Here is a 14,889-nt window from a genome sequence, read left to right on the forward strand (position 1 = left end):
GGAATTCATAGTTTTGTTGCAACCCTGGTAGGTTTCTTACCCTGAAAATTATTCATAGCTGTGATTACATTAGATCATAGAAAATAGGTTTAAAAATCTTTAATTTGCCTTTTGGCTTATTTGGAAAATTTGAAGAAAGGAAAACAAATGACAAGTTCTTGAGTGAAATTTTTAGAACTTAAAATTGTGCTTTCCATGAAGTACTTCGTGATAGACAATGTAAAACCAAAACTTAACAAAGAAACAAGCTGAGTAATAACTTAATTTTTTAAAGTTATTCATTAATAAGGTGAGAAAAATTGCTCCAACATTGGTTTCAGTTTGGGTTGTTTTTTTTTTTAAGAGAAACTTGTTACACTTTTTTTAAAGACTTTGATCATTAGTTTTGTAATGTTTTATATGTTTTTAGCTGGAGGGGAAATATTAATTTCAAGGCAGCCTTGAATTTTGCAGCAGTTGAGAAATGTGGGTGAGGGAAACTGGTTCTTTTTAAGAAATGTGGTTTAAAATGGTGCACTGTGCTTACCCTAAGTTAATACAATTTATATCTAATTATAATAATATATTTTATTAAAGCAGCTGTGCTGCAAGTATTAATTTAAAGGTCATTTGCTAGAGAGTTTATTTGCAATTCCAGCTTGTGAAAATGAATACAACAGTGCATTAGCAACACAGTAAAAGATAATGGGGGAATAAATTAAAATCAGAATAGAAACAACTTCCATGCAAATAAATCATGGATCCATTTGAATAATTGTCTTGGAGTGTTTTATTTTAAAGATTCTTTGCCCTGAGATTTATGGAGCTGCAAGAAAAAATATTTATTGGCTTATAAAAGTGAAAATATTGCTCCAACCCCGTGAGCTTTGGGAAATGGGGGAGAAAATAGGAACTGAAAATGTCCTGGTCACACTGTTCCAGAAATCCCTGAGGAAGGAACTATTTCAGGACACCTTTCCCAAGGACAAAATCTGGTTTAGCACTTTTTGGTGTTAAATTAATTGGTAAAGAAATCCTGAGGAGTGATTTTCACTTGTGTGTTTGGCTGGAGAATTGGGAGAGCTGTTGTTTTCCTTGGGGAAAATCCTAGGTATTTTATTCCCTCCATCCTTGGCAGCCCATCCCAAATCCTGAGGGTCCCCATGTCAGGGATCTGGGATCCCCTTTTTGGGTTCTGTTTCCTTGGAAATAACCACGAGGGAATTGCAGCTGGAGCAGGAACTGCCCTGGATGTTGCAAGATTTTTGGGCTTGGTCGTCTGTAAATGGTCATGTTTTGTTGTTTATAACAATTTGTGGCAAAATTTGCTCTTTTAATGAAAAAAAACCACCATGAAAAAATTAATTTTACTTTCCAGATTGTTTCCTATCAGAATGAGCTCAAGGGTTTGGTGTCAGCCTCGCTGGGAGCAGGTTTAATCCCTCGTGTTCTGTGGGGATCTGAGTTCAATGGGAAAATAGCAGGAAAAATTTTCATTAAAAGAGTGAATATTTGATCTCTTCCATTTTGTAATCATGATCCTGAGGTGTAACTCCTGGTCAAAATGTGCAAATTCACCCTTAAAGAATATTCTAGAGGGTTTTAATACTCCCCTGTGGTTAAAAATGTCCCACTTTAAGATTTAGGAAATCTCATTTCCTAAATAAGTATGTAGTAAATAACTCACAATTTTAATGTGAGTTATTTTTCCAGACATTAAACACAATAAACAGAATTATTCTGACTAAAGTAGTTTTTTGGGGGGTTTTTAATTTTTGAGTTGAGAATTTAACTGTTTGAAAGCACAGTAATGGAGAAAAGTTACTACTTGAAAAAGGGGTTTAAAAAAGGTGGGGTTTTGTAAAAAAAAAAAAAAAGATCATCACAGATCTATTATTTTTTAATCTACCATAGAAAATTTTGTCAATTTTACAACTCAAAATTTTAATAATATGCAAGAACATTGTCAAATAATTGTAGTTTTCTTGCATTGGTGTTTAGAATTTAAAGTTTCAACAGAACTTTAACAAAGTTAAAATAGCATAAATGTGATTTTTCTGGATTACACTGCAGTTGCTTTAATCAAGAATTAATGATAGTCTAAATTCTACAATTCAGTAGTAAAGGGTGGAATTTAGACTATCATTAATTCTTGATTAAAGTCATTTCCTTGTGTAATTTATTGCATTTCTCCTGGAAAATCAGAATTTTATTGCTTATTTGTAGGTTTTTTAAAAGGAATGAATAATTATTTTTTAATGTTTGCTATTCCCAAGGATTCCCAGCTTTCTGTAACTGTTGTGGCCAAGCCTGAGCAGGGAGCACTGACCTTGCTTTTATTTCTCTGGACAGTTTTGCTTCAAAAGAATTTTATCTCCTGTAAATTCACTTCTCACATTCAAACAAACTGCTTGTGAGAATCTTTATTTTTGCTTTTTAAAGGGTTTCCTGGGTGTTTGGCAAATGTTGGGACTCAGGAGTAAGGTCTGATCACAAAATAAAAGGAGGCAGCTTTGTACAGAACAGCTCCAGTCACAGGGGCTGCACCTTCCCTGCTTTTAAAGTCATTTGGGCTCAACTTGATGGATTTTAATAAATTTTACAAGTCTGTTGTAGGCAGTACCTGGAATTGGCTGTTTTGATTGAGATCGTGGGTTTGGGAGAACAGATCTAAGGATATAATGGGATTGTTGTGCTCTTTCTGTTCTCAAAAAGTACCTTTTTAACACTGGAAATGGCACTGAAGGAATTCATTCCCTCTGCTTGTTTGAGGAATAAGGTATAAGCAGCACAGGCATTCCAAAGATATGGGGGAATAAATACTGGAAAACCTGTTTCCATAGCAGTGGGAGCTTAGTGCCACTTGCAGGGTTTGGAAAAACAAAACTCAGTGGCTGTGGGTGGGCAGATTTCCACCCTGAGCACCACGATTGTCCTTCTAAACTTAGGGTTTCAAACTGGCCTTTTTGGTTTAAAATTTCTCCCAATTGCTAGCTAGGAAATCCTGGAAATAACACACATTCTGGGCTCTGTTTGTGTGGGGTTTTCCTCATTAACACCTTTGTTTTTCTGTTTGCAGGACTTTGCTTCCCGGGCTAAGCTGGCTGTGCAGAACCTGGTGCAGAAGGTTGGGTTCTTTGGGATCCTGGCCTGTGCCTCGGTGAGTTTTTCCCAGGAACAGGGGGATTTATGGGCACAAGCTGCAGCTTGGATGTATTGTCATGGGATTAATTTTGTTTGCAGTTTCTGTGATCTCTGGGTGCTCAGGGAAACAAAATCTGCTGGAATTGTGTTATGGTTTCTTTAGGTGTTCATGTGTCGTATCTGGCATTCTTGATATCTTCAAATCCAGAGGTGTGCATGGATTGGAGAGTGGAAAACCACCTGCAGAAATCCTGGTTAGGGTGTCTATCCATTGCAATCCTCCCAAATCTGCTCTTTGGGTCATTAGGATCCAGAGAGGGCAAAACAAGGAAACAAATTTCAGTCATGGCTGTGGAGCTACAAACTGCTCGTGGCCTTTTTAAGCAAGAGCTGAAAGGAGCATCTCCAGTGATGCTGTTTTAGTTTTTGAGTAGGATAATGCTCTTCTTTCAGAATAAAAAAAATATTGGAGGTTTAAATCTCTCTCTGGAACTGGGAGGAATGGTGTGCCTTGTTCTTCATCCCACACACGAACTGTGGGATGTGATTGCAGTGAAGGGGGGAACTGTGGGACCCCCCCCATCCCATTTTTCTGGAATAACCATGGCATTACCCAGCTGCTGAGGTTTTCACTCCACACTTGCCCAGCATCTCTTGGTTTCCTAAATTGTAAAGATGACACAGCCAACTGCTTGCTCAAATGTAGGTAACCTGTGTTAGCTGGAGAGAATTAATCTGATTGGAGTTGCTGACATAAAGCTCCTGCTCACTAATCCTTTGAAATGTCTTCATGTTTAGAGTGGAGTCGCAGCCTACGAGCTGCTCCTTAAATCCTCCCGGCTGGGGAGCTCTCAGGGTGCTGCTCCCTGCTCTGACTCAGTGTCCTGGGAGACATCCCTGCCCCATTCCCTATTCCTGTGTCACCCCCACAGCTTGGAGGTGGCAGGGATGAGTGACTGGGCAAGGTGGAGAAATGGAGAGCAGGAGGAAGAGAGGTGGCTGTAAACACCCTGGAGTTCCTGCTCAGTAATATTTAAACATTTGCTTAACTTCTTCCCCACTTTGCTGCCCAGGCCTTGCTCGGGCCCTGAGCTCCAGCTGAGCTGGGGGAGGGATGAGGAGCCACCAGGGCACGGCTGAGGGTTTGCAAATGTGCTCACACAACAACTGCAGGAGAAAGGGAGGGGTGAAAGGTTCCAGAGGCGTTGGAAAAGCAGGGATGCAGAGCTGTCCCTTTGCATGGCACCTCTGGGTGAGGCAGGGGGTCCAAGGCAGCCCCCCATGTGTGCTCCTTGCATTTGGCCCTACCCCCACGAGCCCCAGGGCTTTGACTCAGGGTTTCTCTGGCTTCTTGCTGCTTCTCTCTGCACTACCAGGTGTCTCCTCTGCTTGCCTCCCTTAAAATTGTGATCTTACTTCTGGATTTTAGGCAGAGTTTTATTTGATGTGTTTTTTATGACTGGAGGACTTGCTGGTGAAGTGGTAACAACTGTCCCAGCTGTGGGTCCTTGTCTGTTAAGTGGTGGCTTCTAAATGCTGCATAAAAACACCATCAAATGGAAATTAAAAGTCTGCAAGTTTATCCAGTGAAGTCAACTGACTGTCCTGTTGTTTAGTGGCAGTAAGGAAGTCAGGATTGTCTGGAGTTTATTTCTATATAAAGGCAGCTCTGGGGAAGGAACAAAGCAAGAATCAGCCCCGAAGTTCCTCACTGTGACTTGTGAGAATTTGCCCTCTTGTCTCTGTGGGCTTTTTTTGGCAACTTTGAGTAACAAGCACAGAGAAAACCTCGCTGGCTGCTCAGACACCCTCCTGAGGACTTGCTGAGTAACTTGTTGCCAAGGTGTGCTCAGAGGCACCCACAGCACCCCTACCCCAAACTCACTTCAGGGATTAAAATGTTCTGTGAACCGACAAAAGAACCCTCAGACCAAGCAGCCAGGAACACCCTGGAGACCTGGAGCAGCCTTGGCTCCGAGGAGCAGAACGCTGGGGAGTCAATAATTGACCAGCTCCCGTGCCCAGAGCAGCTGTCCCAGGTAGGGAGGGAGCTGCTGCAGCCGAGCCTGCCCAGGGACCGTTCCGGGGCATGATTAGAGCCCGCTTCAGATTTCTTCCTCTGCAGGTGCTGTTGTGGCTGCTCATAAATCTGAATTGCTGCTCTCCAACAGCCCAGTACAACCCTTTCTCACAGATTGCAGGCTTGGTGGCAGAGTGTCCTTTATTCTTTCCCAATCTGCACTCTTTCTTTCTTTCTTTCTTTATGTCACAAAACACCACCAGTGCTGCAGTGTCACCCCAGCACCACACTGCTCCTGGGAGTGACCCTGCTCAGACACTGCCCCTGTGCTCCAGGCTGAGAGGGAAAGGTTGGAATTCGGATACTTTCTTGGTTTCATTTCAGAAATATTTTACAGATAGTATCACAATACCAAAAGTCAGGCCAACAGTTTAATAATAATAAAAAATTCTTTTAATTTTAAATGAAATTCATATGCTTAATAAAATCTAATCAGTGCTTTTAAACTGGATACATATGACTATAAATGCCAGTTTTTAATGTAGTTTCTCAGCTGGAAATCACTGGGGATCAGCTGGAACATTGGCTTCCAAGAGTGATGTGCCTGTCAGGGAGAAAATTCGATAAATCACTCAAAATGGCTTTGCTGTGGTTTCTGTGCATTTCACATGGAAAACTTTTCATTGGCTTTTTTCAGGATCCAGGGGTAAGGGGGGACCATGAGAATGGAATTGTCTGGGACATTGTCTAGCTGACTCCCAGAGACTTAAGTTATGTGGTGTGACATCAACATTTTTGTAATTATTAAGGCACAAGAGTTTTGGATCAAGTTGGGAGAAGGGGAAACTGTTCATTTTTCAAAATTTCAAGGTCTGTCGTGTTCCTGTCCATCCAATGTGTGCTGCAATTATTGAACCTCTTTCCCTTGCACTCCACAGATCCCAAACCCCCTGTTTGACCTGGCTGGGATAACTTGTGGCCACTTTCTGGTTCCCTTCTGGACCTTCTTTGGTGCAACCTTGATTGGAAAAGCTGTGATTAAAATGCACATCCAGGCAAGTGCTGCCCCTTCCTCGGGGCTGGGGCGGGGGGGAGGTGAAGCCTTTGATTCTCTCCCTGCCTGTTCCACTGTGTTACTTGGGAATGAATCCTGGAGTCTCCTTGCCCGACCTGAAGTAATGGAAATTAATTTGGTGCAAGGGATTTACAATAAAGGAGCTGCTGGGCTCCTCCAAACTGAGGCAAGTGAGTAATTTATAGCTGCTGACCTGCTCAGGAAATTGGTGGTTAGCCAAGGTATTTACCTACAGCCTGTACCAGACTGCCAGGGCTCCCACTCGGAGTGAACTCGCCTTTTTGGTAGCAAACACTCATTTGCACTTTGAAATGCCCTTTTTAGCTCAGTTCAGAAAACCCCACTGAGCCCTGCGGGGCTGGGCCAGCGCAGTCTGGGCGGATTTGCCGCAGTTTTGGGGCTGGGGCAGCGATTTTTGGTGTCCCAGGCCAGCTCATTTGGAAAGGGCCTGGCTTTGCTGGGCCCCGTTTTTCCTGCTCGCTCAGGGCTGTACCAGATGTGCTGAGTTTGACAATCCAGTTGTTTTCACAAAATGTTGGGTTTTGCTTGTAAGTGCGTCACCGTTTGGTCCAAGGAGAGATGAAGTTTTGATTCCCTGGAGGATTTTCTGGTGTGGTCAGGGCTGTATCATGAGCTACGTCTCTGTTTGGGATGTTTTCAGCTGAGTTTGGGTTTTTGCAGTGCCTTGTGCCTCTGTTGTTTGGAAATCTCTGCTGTGACTCCCATCAAAATAGCAGAAGCTTTTAGTATAAAATAATTTGTATTACAGCCTCATCAAGCTGCTTTAAAATCTTTATTTTGCCCTAAACACAAGCTTTTTTCTTCCAATCATTTTTAAATGGTTATTTTGTTTTGCCCAGTGCTTAAACAGAAAACAATAAATAGATTTGGAAATTCTTCTGTTTACTGGGATAGAACAGCTTTTTCTCCACACTTGTTTTTGTATTATCTGAATTTTCTTCTGCTTTTAAATCCGTGTGTTGCTCAAATGGGTTCTGGCAACACAGAAAAGTGAAATAATATTAGATCAATATTCCTTTTATTATTTTAATTGCCTTGTTCAGCTACCACAGTGTTTGCTGTGTAATTTATAGTGCTCCACACTCAGATCCCATGTAAGTGAAAAAACATTTCCCAGTGTCTTGTACAGTTGGTAAATCATATGATTTTGTAATAGGCTCAGCTTTTAGAATTCTCTTTTTCAAGCACACCCTTGTGCAATAGCCTTGATTTTTTTGAGTGATCTGGCTGGACTTGGAATTTAGGAAATGTGAGAGTCATGGAAAGGCTTTTAATGCAATGTTCAGACAGGAAGTGAGTGACTGGTGCAGTGGCCATCCCGGGGCTGCTTTGAACTGGCCCCTTCCTCCGGACCACAGGAGCCTCTAGCTGGACTCACAGCCCTTGTTCCCAGCCTGGGGAGGGCAGTTCTGCTTAGGCCAGGCTTAAATTGGTCTGAGGAGGCTGTGGGAATTGTGTGTACCCTCAGCTACCACTCACAGGCTGCTCACTCCTTGCTGGTGAGCAGGACAAATGTGCAGAGGCTGTTTTAACAGCATTTTAAGTGGTTTTAGAAGTGGTAAAATCATGGGCATTGAGATTTTCCGCGAAACAAGATGTGTTACAGAAGTTTTTAATTGAAATTACTCTGTTGCAAACAGTTTGGTTTATCACAGACACTGTCACAGGTGCCCAAAGGCTCTTTCTTTGTTTTTCACTGAGTATTTTTTGTTGTTTCTGTCTGAATCAGGGGGACTAAAACACATTATTTTCCCCTCCTGTGATCTGGAAGCCCACGTGTTTGTGTGAGGGGCTGTGAATTTCTCTGGCTGTTTTTCCATTCAGACATTGTTGACGGAGTAAAGTGACCTTGAGCTTCTGGGAATGGGAGTTTGGGGAGGATGAGAATGGGCAGCAACTGGCTGCAAAAACACTGCAAGAAATGCAGACTGTGAGGAAAGAGAGGCAGAAAGCGAGCAGCTTTTCTCTCTCCTGCCTCTTTTTGAGGAGAATGTTGAAAAATAAAGAGGAGAGGAGGGAAAGCTGGGTAGGAGCTGCTTGGGAAGGAACACAAAGTGTCCCCTCCATTGTCTGTGCTTCCCCTCGGCTCCAGGCTTTCTGTAACTGCTCTTTTCCTTCCTACAGAAACTCTTCGTTATTATCACGTTCAGCAAACACATCGTGGAGCAGATGGTGGCCCTCATCGGGTGAGTAATTCCCAGCACAGTAATTAATACCTGCACCCATTAAGTGGAAAAGTACTGGAGGAGTCAGCTCAGATGTGCTGAGGGCGTGCTTTGTTCCAGGCTTAGCCCCACACAGAGTTTAGGTCTCGCTTGCAGCTCCTTCCCCGAGTCCTTGGAGAAATTTGCTGGCCCAGAGGCTCAGGGTTGTGGGATCGGCACTGAACCTTCACCCCAAAGCAGGATCCAGCTCTTCCACTCACTGATCCCTGCATTTACAGCTGCACATGGGCTGCTTGCCCTGCATTTTCTGTAGTGGTGTAGTGTGATCCTATGGCAAAAAATGAGAAAGTTTATAGAAAATTACAGGGAAAAATCATAGAATTCTGTGATTCTCTATTAAAAACCTGAGATTTTATGCAGTGCTCCAGGATGAAAAGAAACATCCTCCTTAACTGGAACTACCTTATACTTTTACAACATTAAATCTCTCATAAAACATCAGAATGAGGAATTTGGTCTGTAGAGTTTGATCCCCATTCTGTTAAATTTGGTAGAAATGAGTTTCCATGGATGAAGTGTCCTGATTTCGAGAAGGTTCGGTTTGGGTTATTTTTTAATGAATTTTTTAGTAACTGGTGCCTATTTTATTTTTTAAGTTAAAATATCAGTTTAAAACAGGAAAATTAGGCAAACCCTCAGTTGGCAACTGAGGGGGGGAAAAAAGAGACAAAACCTAGATTTACACTAATGAAGGTGGGACACTGAAGGTGAAGTGTTGGATTTATTTGCCTCACATTTTACCTGTTCAGTCATGAAATTCTGTGTCATTTAAAAATCCGTTCTTGATGCTCCCCTTCCCTGTCAGATAATCCAGCAAATACCATGAAACCATGCAGGAGTTTCATAAACTGCTTGGATGCAAACAAAGGATGCAGTTTAATGAATTTAAATGTAGGCAGCTGCATCAAACCCTATGGATTGCATCCAAAATTCCCATTTAATTGTTCAGAGCAGGGTGGAAGCTCCTGCCTGTTCTCAGGGCACTGCTGGGTTCAGGGATGCAGAGTTGGAGTTTTAAGTGTGAGTCTCTAACGTGGAAATGGAAAGTTTTATTGTCAGGGGGGTTGGGTTTTTTTAAACTAAAATGAATCCAACTTAGTCTAAATCCATAAAATGAATTCCAAGGTGTTTCTGCTTCTCCAGGGTTTCTTCTCTGGGGCAAATGGATATTTTGCTACCCAAAGTGTAATAACTATTTTCACATAAAATCCACACTCCTCAAGAAAAGTTTGAGGGGAGGAATGTCTAGAAATAATTCCTTTAAAAACAAAACTCCAGGCAGGGATGCTGTACAAAGAAAAGGAGTGTCAGAAGAACCTGGCAGGGCATTTCAGTGATGAAACAAATCCTGGCTTTATTATTCCTGATCTTCTGCTCGGGCATCTGCTTTGTACCGAAACTCACAATGGATTTGTTGCTTTGAACATTATTTTGAAAAGAGGGGGAGAAGAGAGAGAAATGTGGTTTCTTTTAAGCATCTTGAGTTTTTTTCAGTATCAATCACTCCAGACAGTTTGATCTGCCCCTAGCTCAGGTACATTTCCAAGGATTTACTCTCCTGTGGATGCTTTGAGCCAAAACCAGTAGATTTTTCCTACTTCATCTGTCTTGGAGATAATTTTGCATTGAATTACTTCGAATGCATTCACAGGAGCTCTGCTGGGTTCGAGTTTTATTGGAGGGTTGATGTCAGAGTTAAAAAATGTTCCTGGGAGACAGTGAGATTTTTGGAATGTCCCGGTATCCTTGACTTTTCTCAAGCTGTCTCCAGCATTACCTCATCAATTTCTGTTAGAGTGGAGCCTCAAACATGTTAAACAATACCTTGCTCTAAAAGCCCTATTATTGAATTAAAACAGAGCTCTGTTTAATGGTCAGTAACTTTATTTTAATCAAATTCTATTCACCACAATGACTTTAGACTTTCTTTGTCTGGGCTGTTGCTCTTACACAATAGGAAATATCTGAGCACAACACCTGAAAATAATGAACATATTGATAGACAGGATAAATGGAACCTAGACAGAAGATTAAATTGTGAGATAAAGTCTGAGAATATCTGATTTTATAAGCCAAGGAGAATTTTTTGACAATTATGTGATTTTTAGTCAAAAAGCAAAGCTGATTCATGTGCAGACCTTGCTCTTTATTGTCACTGGATGCTGCTGGGTCCCACAATGAGCCTGCCATAATCAGGCTGCTTTAATATAATTTAATTTGATTTTATAGTTTTGTCTAGGTCTCCATTACAAACAGATCATAAAATATTTTTTTGGGTTAATTAAATAAAAAAGGAAATGGAAAAGAAAACATGGCAGGAAATTAAGAAGCTGTTTATAGAAAATGAAATTTTTTGAGAATTTTTTTGGTGGTAGCTGGAGAACAAAAACAGGACAGAGGGTGAGTGGTGGCAACAAACCTTGTTGGGGAATGAGGGAGATGAGTGGGTTTGAGAAGTGGGGTTGGTGTGAGGTTGAAATCCAAGCTGAAAAGGATTTCCAGAGGTGCTGGAACTCACTGGGGCTGGGAATTTCCAACCAGTTCCACCAGTCACTGCTTTGAGTTGTTTTGTGCTGGAAGAGGATCCTGCTCTCCCTGAGCTTTGGTGAGGGAAGATGCTCTGGAGGAGTTCTGTGTTCTGTCCCTTCAAGAAGACTTTAATGCTGATTTTAGGCCAAACCCAGCCCTGTTCAGACATTTAATTATGGTGTGTGTTGTAGGGTTTTTTGGCTCCTCTATCTTTCTGTTCCTATTTTTTACCTACAGCTGCAGGGCTGTTTGTGAAGTCACACTGTGCAAAGTGCTTCAAAGCAGGATGATGTTTGCTGGGAAGTGGCAGTTTTAAATGCAGATTAAGAATGCCCAGAAAACTACTGAAGAAGTAGTTCTCAAAGCACACACCATCCACAAAACCGTGGCCATCCATTCTGGTGGTAAATGTTCAGAAAGCAAAAAAAAAAATCTGCATTTTTTTAAGGGAGAAATCCCACCCTGCAGGCAGAGATTCCCTCTGGCTGTGGGTGATGATGAACCCGGGCTGCAGTGTCTGGGATTGCTCACCAAGAGGTGCCCAGGAGCTGCACCAGGGCTGGATCCTACAGCAGCAGCAGTGAATTCTACCTGCAGTAAATCAGAATCCCAGAATGGTTTGGGTTGGGAGGGATCCTAAAGCTCATCCAGTCCCATCCCACCCTGCCATGGCAGGGACACCTTCCACTATCCCAGGCTGCTCCAAGCCCCATCCAGCCAGGCCTGGGACACTTCCAGGGATGAGGCAGCCACAGCCTCTCTGATGCCTTCCTAATTTTAAGACTCATCTATCCAGGTAATTAGTGAGTGAATAAACTGATTTGAGGTTAAAACAGAAACCAGTGAGATTGTGCTACTTTGATTTTTAAGTCCCTTGCTCAGTGCTGTGTTCTGTGGGTGTCACCTCTGAGAATCCAACAAATCCACCCAAAAATATCAGGGCTTCTGAAGTGTCCTTAACTCAGTGGTTTTTGTGGAACAGCTTTCCACCCTTCCCAGCTCTGCAGGCCAGCGTGAGTGATTGCACAGCTGAAAGAAAAGCAATTTTTTGGTCATAGGTACTGGAAGCATTGCCTGGACAAACCAGTTTGCTGCTATTTCTTGTGCCATAATTCTTTGCTTACAACTTAATCTCAGGTGATGCTGGTAAAGGGAGCGTGGTGTTCCTTTCACCAAAAAAGCACAAATGAGATCATGGTGACTGATGTGACTGGAAAGTTTGCTTAAAGACTGTTGGGGTTTTTTAGTCAAAAATCATTTACAATACAGATTTAGGTTACTTCTTTAGAACACAAGGCAAGAAGTGATAAAGGAACAACCAGAAATCTTGTCCTGGGGTGGGAAGAGCTGGGCAGTCACTTCACAACCTCCTGAGAGGAATTTTGAGAGGTTAAACCAATACCCCTGGCACTTGTTGGTTCAAAACTCAACAACCTTCCTGCCAGAGGTTCATCAGAAACCTGGGGGATGTGCCCTAGGCACAACAGAGCAGCTCCACACAAAAATGGCCCTGAAAGGGACACAGATGTGGCTGAAATTTGAGGAGCTCTGGTGTTGAAAGCCTTCCAGTGGATCACAACAGAATTAGAAGAGTTTATTTGCAAAAGGCTTGAAGGATTTAACTCTGAATAAGCAAGGGTTTTTACCCTAAATTGAGTTTTAAAAAAAGAATCTTTTAAAAGCAAGCAGAAGTTTTGTTCCAAAGTGCAGCAGTGAGCAGAGCTAAGGACGGGCAGGTCAGGGATGTTGCAATTCCTAATTTTGAAAGGATTGATTTAACATAACAGAATGTCCCAAGGAAGAAAGCCCTGGAGCCTCCTGGGCTGCCGTGGGCATTGGAGCATGGCTCAGGTGGAAACCACGTCAGACCTGGGCCCATTTGAGCTCTGTAAACTTCACCAAGATCTTTCCTTTCTTCATCTCATAAAGCAAATGAAGCTGCCAAGGAGCCTTTTAACCCCCAAACCTTCCTGTTGATCCTGACCATAAACCAGATTTATTTTCTGCAACTTCAGAGCTCTGGGCACAGAAAACAGCTCAGCTCCAGAGCCGGGGTGGTGGTGGGAGCTGGGGGCTCTGGTTGCTCCTCAGGGGCTGGGGAGCCCAGGTTTGTCTGGAAAGGGAGCTGGGTCCAGCTTTGGGCTGCCCCAGCTCCCAGGATTCAGGTTTTGGGCAGCCCCTGATATCCCTAAGCCTAATCCAGGTTTGGACTGCCCCAGATCCCAGGATTCAGGTTTTGGGCAGCCCCAGGTCCCAGAGCTGAGTCAGGCTCAGGCTGAGCCCCTCTGAGTCACTGCAGGGTCCTGCTGGTGGTGCAGCCTCGGGGAAATGGATGGTTTAAATACTGTGAGAATCTTTATCAGCACAGGAAATGACAGCTCATTAAAATACTAACCGTTAAGCCAGTTTAGATCACTGTCTGGAAAAAAATTAACCATTGAAGGCTCAGAGGACTCACAGGAAGAAAGGTTGCCCTGTTTAGACAGGGGACACGTTATGCAAATGATTCAGCTTTGCTAATTGGCCAGTGACATAAAAATATTTCCACTGGAATCTGTTTTTCAGTGGTTTAGAAAATGTCTGACTTCCAAAGAAGTCGATACCACCGTGCTGGAGTGAAACTTCTGAGGGAGGGATGGCTGAAATACCCAAATTCGGTGCCTGTTCCTAAATGTTTTATGGCTTTGGAGCTGCAGGATGGATTTTTCTTGTGTTCTCACAAGGGAATGGAGAAATAGGAACCAATTGGTGTTGGTGGGATTGTTTAATGGTGTTTTCCATAATTGTTGGGAAGGTGAAAGCCTTTGCCTTCCCCCTCTGGCCTGGCTGTCAATAATCTGATTGAAATAAATTATTTTAGAAGAGCTGAAGGTCCAGGCAGGGAGGAGCCCATCCCAGCACGTTCCCTTTCTTTGTGAGATCCCTCAGTGCCACTTCGCTCCCTTTTCTGCAGCGGGAGATAATCCCTGGCCTTGGGCAGTGCCTGGGCAGTGCCAGCCCCACGGGGATTTGCCTCTCGCTGCTCTTCTGTTGTTCCCTGTTGTCTTCATTTGGAATTGTGGTGGCATTTCCCAAAGGATGTTTTTCTCTCGCTGTTTCAGCCCAAAAAAGCCGAATCTGGGCAAAACCTGCTGGTGTTTGTCCCGAGTCCCCGAGCGTGTGGAGTCTGAGGGAAAGGGATTTTCCAAGCTGAGGGCTGTGGATATTGGAGGGATTATCCATAAAGTGGGGCCGTGACTCAAAATTGCATCACCTTCCCGAGGTGTGTCCAGCCTTGTTTGCACCTTCTGTTCCCCCACAGGGCTCTGGTTTCCCTCCAGGTTAGAATTTCCTTGATTAAATTAAATTAAATAAAATAAATCCCATGTTTGTGACCCCCCAGTGCTCCCAGTTTGCTGAGCATCCCCCTGGGGGAAGGATCCCAGTTGTTCACAGAGGTCAGGCTCAGGGCTGGCTGCACTGAGGTTCTTACTTACATTTTTGATTTCCATCAGAACAGCTCAGGGTTGATCAGCTGCTTCAGCATCACTGGATGTTCGAGGTCTCTTATAAATGGGAAACTTCCATAAACTTTCAAATTTTCATTCATGAAAAATCGCGTGGTTTTGTTCCCAAAATTTGAGTCTTCAGTGGCAGCTTCTTTCTTTTGGAAAACACTTGTGAATTCTAACATTTCTCTCTGGAAAAGCAGGCCAATATCCACATGTGCTTTGATAAAATGGGAATTCTACATCCTAATTGATGGTCTGACAGATTTTTTGTGAGATATTGGTACAATGACACTGAAAGGCAGCATTTGATAGAGACCTGTGCTTCAGCATTTAGCAGAGTTGGAATTAATTCCTGAGTGTTCCCAACCTCTCCAAGCACGGGCTGAGAGATTTCAGTCACTCAAG

The 14,889-nt window shown here is 43.0% G+C and overlaps 1 protein-coding gene across 4 annotated transcripts in view; it reads left to right on the forward strand.

Moving 5' to 3' along the window:
• The window catches only part of VMP1 (vacuole membrane protein 1), a 59,626-nt gene that overhangs the window by 39,032 nt on the left and 5,705 nt on the right, over positions 1-14,889 (forward strand). For all 4 annotated transcript variants that reach the window (XR_011155948.1, XM_069033655.1, XM_069033654.1 and 1 more), the window contains 3 exons: positions 3,059-3,139; positions 6,082-6,198; positions 8,364-8,425. Coding sequence is in view for 3 of the 4 variants with exons in the window: in XM_069033655.1 (XP_068889756.1) it covers positions 3,059-3,139; positions 6,082-6,198; positions 8,364-8,425 (260 nt within the window). In the remaining variant the exon portion in view is untranslated. The remainder of the gene's footprint in view (positions 1-3,058; positions 3,140-6,081; positions 6,199-8,363; positions 8,426-14,889) is intronic.

The sequence above is a fragment of the Aphelocoma coerulescens genome, chromosome 19 (assembly GCF_041296385.1).
Source record: "Aphelocoma coerulescens isolate FSJ_1873_10779 chromosome 19, UR_Acoe_1.0, whole genome shotgun sequence".
Lineage (NCBI taxonomy): Eukaryota > Metazoa > Chordata > Aves > Passeriformes > Corvidae > Aphelocoma > Aphelocoma coerulescens.